A 12,388-nucleotide genomic window follows, 5' to 3' on the forward strand; every position below is an offset into this window, starting at 1 on the left:
AAGCATTTTTTTAAAACCCATTCACAGCCATGATGCTGTAGATTAACAATGCAGTGTTGAAAAACAAACGCTCACGATTATCTTTCAAGAGGCATGTGGGGCATTCACCCTTGATTGTATTCAAGCGGATGTCAAACCACGGCGCAGCATCAACAGCGAATGCCCCACGGGCCTCTTGGAGGATAGCCGTCCACAAGCCAGAGTGCTCTAACTGTAACCGTTCAGCACGCACAGAAGAACGGTGTTGTTAGATTCGACATTGTTCTCAGAACAAGAACGTTCTTTTATAGATGGATTGCGCGCGTGCATTGCGCTGACAGGTCGTAGCCTAACAAGTAACAGACTGCCAGTAAGCTGACGCGTAACAGCTGTGAAGCAGAGCTCGCAGTCACACTGTTACACCAATCGTGATCAAAATTGCGCCTGGCCAGCGCATTCACGCTGTGCTTCACCCATCAACCGGTAGCAAAACATCTTGTCACACTTCATTCTTACACTTGTTTGGCAGTCTAGTTCTAATCTAGTTCAAGTCACTAGCGAACAAAGTGACCAACTTCTTGAATAAATGAAATTCGAAAACGGTTAAGCTGGCTGTGGCCCATATATATATATATATACATACACAGGCACACACGTACACACAAAACACACGTATGTGACTATACAAGCATGCACTCGTACACACAATTGTACACACAAACCCATATGTCTACAGCTTACCCAAACACCGTCGTGCCACTGTGGACAGTTCTGTGGAGATTGCCAGTCTAGCTTAGTTGTGAACTGAACACTGTCATGAAACTGACCCTGCACACACACACACACGCACGCACGCACGCATGCACACACACACGCACGCACGCATGCACACACACAAGCACACACACACACACACACACACACAGTGCAAATGTAAACGTTGACAAAGATTTAGATCTGAAAATCCCGCACCCCACATGAAACGCTACGGACACAGGCCTCTACCGCAACAGGCTTTGATAAGAAAGTCTGTAGTATCCTTGAAGCAACAAGAGCACATCAAACAAACAGGCTAAACGTCAGCCGCATGCTCTTGTAAAACATCACCCGCAGACAAATTGCAGGCTGCTTTCCCTGGCGTTTGTCCCTGGCGAAATGTAATGTTCGCAGAGAGTTTGCCTTGTCGACAGACACTGGTAACACAGTAAACCTGCACTAACCGAACACACTTGGTGCAGCGGAAACTGTCCTGATACGACCGGACTCCGCTTGATCCAGGTCTGAATGTTCAATCCACATCACTTTGGTGCATGAACATTTGTCCGGTCAATACAGGATTCCGCTCGGTACAGGGTCCAGCAAGCACATGTTAGGCTGTATTTGGTATGGTATGGTATTTTTTATTTTTATTCACCAATCGAACAGGCATATCTGCCTTCTTGCTGGGATGACCAGAGCCAACCACGGCACCTACTAATTAACAAAATATAAGTATTTCACTTCCCAGAATGGAGCTATGGTGCCTGTTCCGCTCAATACCTTGTCCAGCCAATCCCATGCACTAGCTCTGCAGGCACAATGAAATGGCTGACAGAAGAAACATTTGTGTGGTGGTGTACTTTTTGAAGGAGTGTTGGGATGGGAGAACCTACCATGAAGAAGGAGCCGGGCGGAGTGAATGCTGCCACCGCCTGGGTGACTTTCTTCCATGGCAAGTTAGTCGCTTCGTCAATACTGACCTATGGAAATAGTAACACGAACAGAACAAAGTTAGGGGGGGGGGGCATGGGATTGAAAGTGATGGGTTGAGCAGCCTAAGTATCCGGCTATGTGTATGCAGAGAGTACAACATTTTTTTCTTCTCTTGAGAACCTTGAACCTCTTGAGAACCTTGAACCTCTTGAGAACCTTGAACCTCTTGAGAACCTTGAACCTCTTGAGAACCTTGAACCTCTTGAGAACCTTGAACCTCTTGAGAACCTTGAACCTCTTGAGAACCTTGAAGCACTTGACAGGTGTAGAGAGACTTACAGCCTTTGTGTAAGAACCAGCAGTCCGTGTAACAAGGGGCTTTTGGCAACACAGGTGTTCTTACAGGACAATCTTTTGGTCGGAGGGACCCTAAACAAATCCCTCACGTACTGTGAGATATTCCCCTTTATCTAGGTGTTCTCTGATCAGGTTTCAGTCACTGCTGTCAAAGCAGTGGATACTCCGTCAGAGCACTGCATGTGTTGGATAAAACGCACGCATGCACGCACGCATGCACACACGCACACACGCATGCACGCACACGCACACACACACACACACACACACACGATTCATTCACTCACCAGTAGACCAGTGGTTGGTGTGTATTTGCTGATGTAAGTGATGTCTAGATTGTAAGACTCACTGTCAAGGGAACGACTCAGTTTGCCCTGCACAAGTTACACACAAGATAATGATGAGCAAAGTCACACGCACACACATACACACACACACACACACATACACATTCACTCACACCTTGTTCGTACACATGCACGCACACGCACACACACAAACAGCGTATTTTCCGGAGTATAAGCCGCACTGAAGTATAAGCCACACTGGAGTATAAGCCGCACTGGAGTATAAGCCACACTGGAGTATAAGCCACACTGGAGTATAAGCCACACTGGAGTATAAGCCACACTGGAGTATAAGCCACACTGGAGTATAAGCCACACTGGAGTATAAGCCGCACACCCCTTTTTTTGACACGAAATACAGACATCTACTCTATTTATCACCGTTAATTTGATCATCGGAGTATATGCCGCACCTCCATTCTCGGGGCGCATGTTGAGTGTTCGAAGTGGCTTAGCTTATACTCCGGAAAATACAGTACACATAGATACAGGTCTGTGTAGACACACCCACACCAAGTGTGAGCACACATGCACACCTTGATTGTGCACACGCACACACGCACGCACACACACACCTTGATCGTGCACACGTACACACGCATGTACGCACACACACACAACCAAACAAACAAACAAGCAGTGGACCAATATCGTTTGTGAAGAGTTGGCTGGTTGGGGAATACACGAACTACATGGCGGGCACAATACATGTATCCCCACAGACTGACACAATGCAATCACCAGATAACCTTATGACCCGTTTGAATCCATCAACCATGAAGTCATGAAACTCTTAAGTTATGAAGCCACTTCAAGCCTTCCGGCAGAAAAGGAAATGACCACCATCACCTACCTTGATAAATTCGGCTATCTCGGCCGGGGTCCGGTCCAGCTGTGACCATGACGGATCTCCAAGCAGTGGTACGCTATTCTTGACGGGCAACTGTGCACGTTTGTGCATGGCCAGCATCAAGTGCTTCTCCCCGTCGGTCAGCTGGATTGATGTGTTGATATACAAACCTGTGGGAATACAGCAAAGCACACCAGCTGCGTACATGTGTTCTTACCCAAACGAATGAGAATACAACAAAACACAAGTCGTCTTCATATAAGGAGGCAGACATGCCTGTTTGTTGTACGACTTTAAATAAATCCAACCAACCAACCAGCCACATCAGCTTGATAGATGTGTTAATGTAAAACATGGGTGATTATAAAACACAGCACTGACAGTAGTGTCATGCTACGGTCCCTACGGTATTGACCGTACAACTTTTTGTCCCCATGTACCTCCTGAATCACTAGAAAGGCACTGCTTTGGGTTCTAAATTTCACAATATGTTCCAAGGAGCCACTCCAACCCCAAGAGTAAATTGTAATGCAGGTGGTTGACCGTACCACCCTTAAATACCTTCCGACGCCACGGACTGTCATTGTGCCGCGGGGATTACCTCCGCTAAGGCAACATCTGTAGATCAGGGCTGTTTGAATCAAGACCTGTGGTCAGTGATCAGTCTTGTACGGCACGGTCCGTCTCCGCGGATCACCAGATTCAGGACCTGGTTGTTCAAACAGCCGCAAACTGCCAGCAACATTGTCATTGATCATACCTGATGAGTAGGAGGGAGCATCACGGAGTTCAGCTGGTAGCTGTGTGCCCTCAATCAGTTGCTGGACAGGTCAGCAGATTAGACAGAACACAAGGTGGGTTATACCAGAATTTTCTCAGCTACACCCCTCGCAGCAGTATGCCATGGCAAGATGGAAACAGACTGATGGCACCATAGAGTCAATTATGACATGTTACCAATCTGCTGCCATCGGTTTTGAATTATTTCTGGTAAAGGGAACGACTGAGCGAAGGCGTGAGTGTGAGAACGGGGAGGTCTGAAAAGCGAGACTTCACATAAGTGTGCATTTTCGCACTAAAAATATGAACAGTTTGCGTAGAGACTCGGTTGACCCGAATTTTTCGCATTCGCAGGAATACCACCACCCTCAATACTGAAGACTCAGATGCGGCTCCTAAAGCAAAGCTGGTTAAGTTCTGACGAAGTTGTCCAAGAAAAGGAGAGAAATGTTGAATCGTGCAAGGACTTACTTCAGGCTTGCACTTGCAGACTCGAACCAACACTGTTGCACAGGGTACGTACCTAGTGAACAAGTCACACGCAGACCAAGAGAATATACTTTATGACGTCTGATAATTGCCTATTGGCATGAAACTTGAGTAAGAGGCAGTAACTGGTTCAATTCTGCTCACACGGTTTAACCAGCTTTGCCCGTTCTGCATTGAGCACGAAGGCAGAAACAATACCTGTGTGTGTGTGTGTGTGTGTGTGTGTGTGTGTGTGTGTGTTTGCATGTGTGTGTGTGTGTGTGTGTGTGTGTGTGTGTGTGTGTGTGTGTGTGTGTGTGTGTGTGTGTGTGTGTGTGTGTGTGTGCATGTGTGTGCATGTGTGTGCATATGCGTGTATGTAAACTTCATGGTCGTGATATTACATCGTACACAGCGCTGAACCTCACCTGTTGCCAGTAAAGAGCTGGTCGGACATGGCCGTCTGCACCACCGGCTCACGGGAGTACAAGCGTAGCTGATGGCAGCCAGCATTCAGAGCAACCTGTGGTGCAGCGCAACACAGTACGATGGGGCAGTAGCTAATGATGACAGCATGGTGGCTTGGAGTTAGCTACTGATGACATCATGGTGGCTTGGCATTAACTAATGATGACATCATGACAGCCTGGCATTAGCTAATGATGACATCATGGTGGCTTGATCCCACTGCTGTAGTTTATGACACACATCTTATGATCCAGATACTGTACTGGACACTACCAATTCACACAACAATACAATACCAATATGGAGCAGCAGGGGAATGACAATAGATATGTTAGTTACCTTCTCCTCTACATTGTCTCCTTCTACATTCTTTTCTTGCTAGCCTGCATGCACCCCGTGGTTAGGTTACCGTACTCCACTTTTGTTCCGTTGGCCTGATCAGTTACTTGTGAGATCATATTTTGCCATAGCTTCCCCCCACCCCAGCACTGCCATGCTCTCACTCTCTCCCTGCCTCTCCCTCTCCCTCTCTCCCTCCGTCTCCCTCCATCTCCCTCTCCCTCTCTCCCTCTCCCTCTCTCTCTCTCCCTCCCTCTCTCCATCCCCCCGCCCTCTCCCTCTCCTTCTCCCTCTAGCTACCCAGGCCCATTACATAGCACTGCCATTCTCTCTCACTCTCTCTCTCTCCACTCTCTCCCTCCCTCTCCCTCCCTCCCTCCCTCTCCCTCCCTCCCTCTCCCTCTCCCTGTCCCTGTCCCTCCCACCCTCACCCTCTCTCCCCCCTCCCTCTCCCTCTCCCTCTCAAGTCAGGTCGTCCCAGTCATCCTCACCCGCCGTTCGTCATTATTCCTCCTCGTTTCACCCAAATCATCCTTGTCTCGTCCAAGTCAACCTCGTCTCGTCTAGTGTCGTGCAGGAGGAGAAGGAGAGGACTTCACAAAGAATAGAGGCTGGAAGAAAGGCTGCAGTCTAGTTATTCCAGTGCCTTTTACTATCAACCGTGCGAATGTCATCAATCTCAGCTCAGGAGAACTTTGCAAAGAACTGTGTCGAGGCAGACCCTGTCCTGATCGAAGGCATTGACAACAATCGGGGATTCCGCAGTGAGGGTACACACAACAATCTCGTAATGGCATACGGTCATCGCCACATCAAGCTCACTACTGCCACGTCCACATCACTGGTCCGTGCTCTGGTTACTCTCAAATACTACTGCCACGTCCACATCACTGGTCCGTGCTCTGGTTACTCTCAAATACTACTGCCACGTCCACATCACTGGTCCGTGCTCTGGTTACTCTCAAATACTACTGCCACGTCCACATCACTGGTCCGTGCTCTGGTTACTCTCAAATACTACTGCCACGTCCACATCACTGGTCCGTGCTCTGGTTACCCTCAGATCTTACATACAGAACATGATGAAAGCACAGAGTGTGGGAACTCCAGCCAACGAGTCTCTCTATCATGTCGGTGACACAGACTGGGATGAGTGGAAGTGTCGGTGTTCGACCTGTATAACTTCCCTGTTTATCAGGTTCTCGGTATAGAGGCAATGATCAGCTTTGGATTCGCTGGACCTGGCACCAGTGTCCAGCATGCACATATTGACCATGAATGACATGCACCAGCCATCCTACACATATGCGGCCGTGCACTCCCCCTAAAAGGGAGACCAGTGACGCCCCTGGCAGCCCAATAAGGGGATGGATTCTATAGAACACGATAAAGCAACACCAGCGAACATAATATAGACTCAGCGTACCTTCATACTTGTTGACGCGTTGCTTGGCTGCTCACCGCCAGGAACGGTTACGAAGAGCTTCAGTACGGCGTAGCCAACTGCCGCTATCCGCTTGCTGTAGCCATCGACAGTATAGAGCTAGCAACAAAATAGATTTACAATCATGTACATAGGCATGCATAAACATGTTCACACACATACATGCCGTAGTTTTCAAAGCCGCACTGGAGTATAAGCTGCACTCCCCATTTTTTGGCCATGAAACACAGACATCTTCCCTATTTGTCACCGTTATTCTGATCATCTGAGTTTAAGCCGCACCGTACTTTTTGGAGTGAATGTTGAGTGTTCCAAGTGCGGCTTAAACTCCGGAAAATACGGTACACATGCACACACACACACATATGCACCCATACGCACACACACACACACACACACACACACACACACACACACACACACACACACACACACACACACACACACACACACACACACACACACACACACACACACACACACACACACACACACACACACACACACACACACACACACACACACACACATACACACACGGATTGGTCCTTATAAAGGAGCATGTGCGCACAATTGCAGCACGCCATACCAGGGAACACCTGATCACATGGTGAACACAGACAAGCGCAAAAACAAATGCCAAGGAGCAACTATATGTCATGGAGCAATCTACAGTCAACTTCGGTAATAATGACAGCGGATATAACGACAATTTGCGAATAACGACAGAATTTCCATGCCCAGAGCAAAGTCTCATCTAACTGTAATACATATACATGTACTGCGACTTCGGGTATAAGGACACTTCGCGAATAAGGACACTTTTCTGATGCTCCGCCGAGTGTCGTTATCCGCAAAGTTGACTGTCCTGTCGTGGATATGGAAAGCCAGTCAGAGGCCAAGTGGCTCCAGTGCGCTGGCCATGCAGCCGTGAGTTGGCATGCGATCAACATGTGTACTATGTATGCAACGTTCTGTATGCACTGAGGGCGCCGGTCCCGGCCAATCGACCGGACTTTCATGTCTACGCCAGTAGCACTGTACAGTCAATTTAGCGTATAACGACACTTGGCGGGGCATCAGAAAAGTGTCCTTATTCGCGAAGTGTCCTTATACCCGAAGTCGCATTACATGTATATGTATTACAGTTAGAAGTACGAAAAGCCGCTCACCGAGAATGTGACGAAGCACCATGCGTCAACGCCGGAAGGAGCTTACTGCGAGATAAACATGGAGGCAAGAGGAATAGCCGCTGACCGTGGGCTCGGTGACAGAATGGACGTACTCGGCAAGGCTGGTGCATTTCTGACCCTTAAGGATCATAAGGAGAACTTCACCAGCGCCCTCCCGTGTCGATTAATAAACCCTGCCAAGACGGAGACGGGCATCATCAGCAAGAGTATCCCGGACAAGATCGTCCGAGCCGTGCAGTGCCACACCAACACTAATTTGTGGAAGAACTCGGCTGAGGTGATAACCCATAAGTACAGCTGCAGTGGTGTCTTCAACTTCATTCTCCCGAGGTGATAACCTGGTTCAAGAACATCGAGGATAAAGAACAATATTCCTTCGTCTCATTTGACATCGTCGAATTCTACCCATCGATCTCAGAGCAGCTCCTCAAAGCGGCACTCGAGTTTGCAACGCAATTCACCGCCATTCCCCACCGTGACGTCGATACGATCACGCATGCCAGAAAATCCTTATTATTCACAGGCGACAAGGCATGGGCCAAGAAGGACAGAGTAGGCCTATTCGACGTCACCATGGGGAGCTATGATGGCGCGGAAGTGTGCCAACTGGTAGGAGCTTTCCTGCTGAAGCGTCTTGCAGATATGTTCGGCCCCGCCAGCATAGGCCTGTACCGCCACGATGGCCTCGCAGTATTCAAGAACATGACGGGACATGAGGCAGACTCCATCCGCAAAGCCATCACGAAGCTGTTCAGAGACTCCGGGTTGAGAATCACGATCAGCACAAACCAGGGAACAGTCAACTTCCTTGACGTTACCTTCAACCTCGCAAGTGGCCGCTATGAGCCGTACCGAAAACCGAACGACGCACCGAGATACATCAACACCGAGTCGAACCACCCGCCGACAATCATACAGAAATTGCCGGCAATGATTAACAAGCGAGTGTCGAGCATTTCGTGCGACCAAGAGGCCTTCAACAATGCTGCACCGGCCTACAGGAAAGCATTATGAGCCAGCGGATTTCCGGTCGCACTAACATTCAACAACGGCGGCCAGGCAAAGAAGAGCCGAGAGAAAGAGAAACATAATCTGGTACAACCCAATGTCGCGCTTTTGCCACCTTTTGCGCGCTATGCCACCTGCTTTTGCGCGCTATGCCACCTGCTTTTGCGCGCCATGCCACCTGCTTTTGCGCGCCATGCCACCTGCTTTTGCGCGCTATGCCACCTGCTTTTGCGCGCTATGCCACCTGCTTTTTCACGCTTTACTCACTTTGCACGCCCTGTTTTAGCTACCTGCCTGGGTAAAAATTTGGACCCAGATGATGTACAGGTTATCAGTTGTGTGAGTATTGCCTTAGCTTTGCTATGTGCATGAAACGCAGCGTTACAACAATGACCTAGCCGGCTGTCTCCGTTCTCTTCTGCCTTTGTGTAAGTATTACAGTTAGATGGGACTTTGCTCTGGGCATGGGCTCTCTGTCTCTATTCGCGAATTGTCGTTATATCCACAGTCGTTATTAGCGAAGTAGTACTGTACTCACCTTGATAACAAGAGTAGCCGTACGTGCTACCTGTACATCCTCGGGTAGTTCCAAGCACACGCTGATCTTCTCGCTGTAGCTGACCAGCTTGGAACGGTCCGTCTCAGCTGGTACAAAGTGAGGATTGTAGATGTCGGATTTCAGGAACGGCATCGACGATAGCTCCTTGCCAATTCTGAGTGCATGCAGATGGTAAACAGAGGATACATATCCTTTGAAGTACACACACACTTGAAAGGAATCAAAAGTGTTCCTGTTGTTTCACGGGTTTAACCGATCATCAGACAGCAACTGTCACGAGCAACCGCAACTCTCTCCGAGTATACTTTGAAGTACAGTGAAACCTGTCTAAGCCGACCACCGCTCATAGGACCCTCAAAACGTGGTCTCTATTACCAGGTGGTCTCCTTATCCAGGGTCATTTGACTGGAAATAACATCCCTAGGTCCTGGTTTTAGTGGTCTTCTAGGACAGGTGGTCGCCTTATCCGAGTGGGCGCCTTGACAGGTTTGACTGTAGTTGCAAAAGTTGTGAGCAGGTCTTTCCCTAGATACCCTTTCATACACATCCAGTACCATGTTGACGCACACCCGCATACGCATGCATGCCGGCCCAACAGCACCCCCCCCCCCCCTCTCCACACGCATGCATGCAGGCCCAACGGCACCCCCCCCCCCTCTCCACACGCATGCATGCCGGCCCAACAGCACACAGCCCCCCCCCCCCCTCTACACGCATACATGACAGCCCAACAGCACACAGCCCCCCCCCCCCCCCTACACGCATGCATGCAAACCGGTACAATCTAGACTGTTATCCATTGCGGACCACACCGATTGTTGCGATAACTATGCCTACCAAGAATGGATAGGTCTCCTTCAAACCATTTCCCCTGTACGTGAATGCAGAGAAAGCCTCACTGCTATTGTAACGATACTATTACGAGTGAAGACGAGGTACACAATAAGAATACAGTCAACTTCGCTAATAACGACTGCGGATATAACGACAATTCGCGAATAACGACCGAATTTCCATGCCCAGAGCAAAGTCCCATCTAACTGTATACATTTAACTTCGGATATAACGACTATCTGAATAACGACAATTCGCGTATAGCGACATGCTTTTAGTGCCCGGAGGTCATATTCACTGCTTGAATAACGACTTTCTGGGCTTTTGACAGCTATTTCAAGTACCTGTCAGTCAAGTACATGTACCTGTCATGCAGAAGTACCAGAACCTATGGTGATGGATATTATTCATAATTAATAATTATTATAAAGGCACACATGCAAGAAAATGCAGCCAAGGGGGAGGGGGCTTTTTCTTCCTTTTTTATGTTGGCTTCAAAATTGTTGGATTTACCAGCACACCTATATGTATACAATGTACATGTAGTGGTACATGATTGTACAGTAATCATCATACATGTACATGTACATGTCTCTGGCCCTGTATCTACTGTATCAAAAAGGCATAATATTATTATTAATTTTTTCAATTAATTTCCCTTGCATATTGAATTTTTAGTTCCTTTCAACTGCAATATGAAAATAAAGTACACATTGACATAGAGCAAGAAAAGAGCTTGATTTTGATATGCATGTCATACTATACAAAATATGGGTTCACATACATTCAAATGGGACTTCGGTTATAAGGACACTTCGCGAATAAGGACACTTTTCTGATGCCCCGCCGAATGTCGTTATTGGCGAAGTTGACTGTAGCTACACTTACGGGTTGTACTGTTTGTCCAGGATACGAGCAGTAGCCTGCATGGAAGAAAGGAAGAGAAGGGGACAAGAGAGAGAGAGAGAGAGAGAGAGAGAGAGAGAGAGAGAGAGAGAGAGAGAGAGAGAGAGAGAGAGAGAGAGAGAGAGAGAGAGAGAGAGAGAGAGAGAGAGAGAGAGAGAGAGAGAGAGGGAGTGAAAGAGAGAGTGAAAGACAGAGACAAAAAGACAGAGACAGAGAGATGGAGAGATGGAGATAAGCAGGAAGAAAGAGGTGGGAGAGGGATGTACCGTATTTTCCGGAGTATACGCCGCACTGGAGTATAAGCCGCACCCCCCCCCCCTCCTATTTTTTGCCACAAAATATGGACATCTACCCTCTTTATCACCGTTGATTTGATCATCTGAGTATAAGCCGCACCCCCTTTTTCGGGTGAATTTTGAGTGTTCAAAGTATGGCTTATAAACCAGAAATACGGTAGATACAGACAAAGCGTGAGAGAGTCAGTGATACCGACTCATAAGACGAGGGAGAACAGCAGTTCGAATGTCAGCAACGCAGTAGCAATTACATTTCTGATGTCCAAACATTTACACGAAGCTTCCTAAGAGAACGGATGAAGATAATGGGATTTCACTTGGGTGGGTCTGATCTGCTAACCCCTGTTGATTGTTTCTGGGTGGTGTCACTCATTGACATGAGGTCAAGTTTATCTTACTGACATGAAAGATGTGGATGTCCTCATGAGTTATCCATTTCATCAAAACAGTCGTGATTTTGAAATGACACCTACCTTTGTGACCGTCACATTATCTGGCAGGAAGCGAGCCCCGTCGATGAAGATAAATATCGGATCGCTGTCCTTGTAGCGATGTGTCAGAGAACTTGGTCTGTCGTGTGGCAGGAATATTTCCTGTAAAGACAACAACCGTGCACAAAGTGGGGCACAAGCATGCATCAAAAGATGCCCAGATAGACCCATGGGCAGACAGTCACTGTGTGTGTACTCGATATGAGTGTGTGGGCGTATTCGTGTTCATACACTTGCGTTTACATGTGTGTGTATGAAAACAGACACACATAGATAAATATATCGGAGCGGAAGGAAGATGACTCCTGACCTTGGGAAGTTTGACGGTCTCTAGATCCGACTGATCAGATTCGTCCACAAGGCTAGGTGCTGGGTAG

At 48.1% G+C, this 12,388-nt stretch overlaps 1 protein-coding gene across 1 annotated transcript in view; it reads right to left on the reverse strand.

Moving 5' to 3' along the window:
- LOC135826872 (uncharacterized) overlaps positions 1-12,388 on the reverse strand; it is a 44,003-nt gene that overhangs the window by 7,002 nt on the left and 24,613 nt on the right. The window contains exons 22-33 of the mRNA XM_065339479.1: positions 12,322-12,388; positions 11,994-12,113; positions 11,207-11,241; positions 9,464-9,638; positions 6,707-6,823; positions 4,902-4,996; positions 4,477-4,528; positions 3,986-4,046; positions 3,229-3,395; positions 2,316-2,402; positions 1,632-1,718; positions 721-807 (exon numbers count right to left, since the gene is read on the reverse strand). The exon at positions 12,322-12,388 is cut by the window's right edge and continues 62 nt beyond it. Coding sequence (XP_065195551.1) covers positions 721-807; positions 1,632-1,718; positions 2,316-2,402; positions 3,229-3,395; positions 3,986-4,046; positions 4,477-4,528; positions 4,902-4,996; positions 6,707-6,823; positions 9,464-9,638; positions 11,207-11,241; positions 11,994-12,113; positions 12,322-12,388 — 1,150 coding nt within the window. The remainder of the gene's footprint in view (positions 1-720; positions 808-1,631; positions 1,719-2,315; positions 2,403-3,228; positions 3,396-3,985; positions 4,047-4,476; positions 4,529-4,901; positions 4,997-6,706; positions 6,824-9,463; positions 9,639-11,206; positions 11,242-11,993; positions 12,114-12,321) is intronic.

Source organism: Sycon ciliatum, chromosome 10 (assembly GCF_964019385.1).
Source record: "Sycon ciliatum chromosome 10, ocSycCili1.1, whole genome shotgun sequence".
Classification (NCBI taxonomy): domain Eukaryota; kingdom Metazoa; phylum Porifera; class Calcarea; order Leucosolenida; family Sycettidae; genus Sycon; species Sycon ciliatum.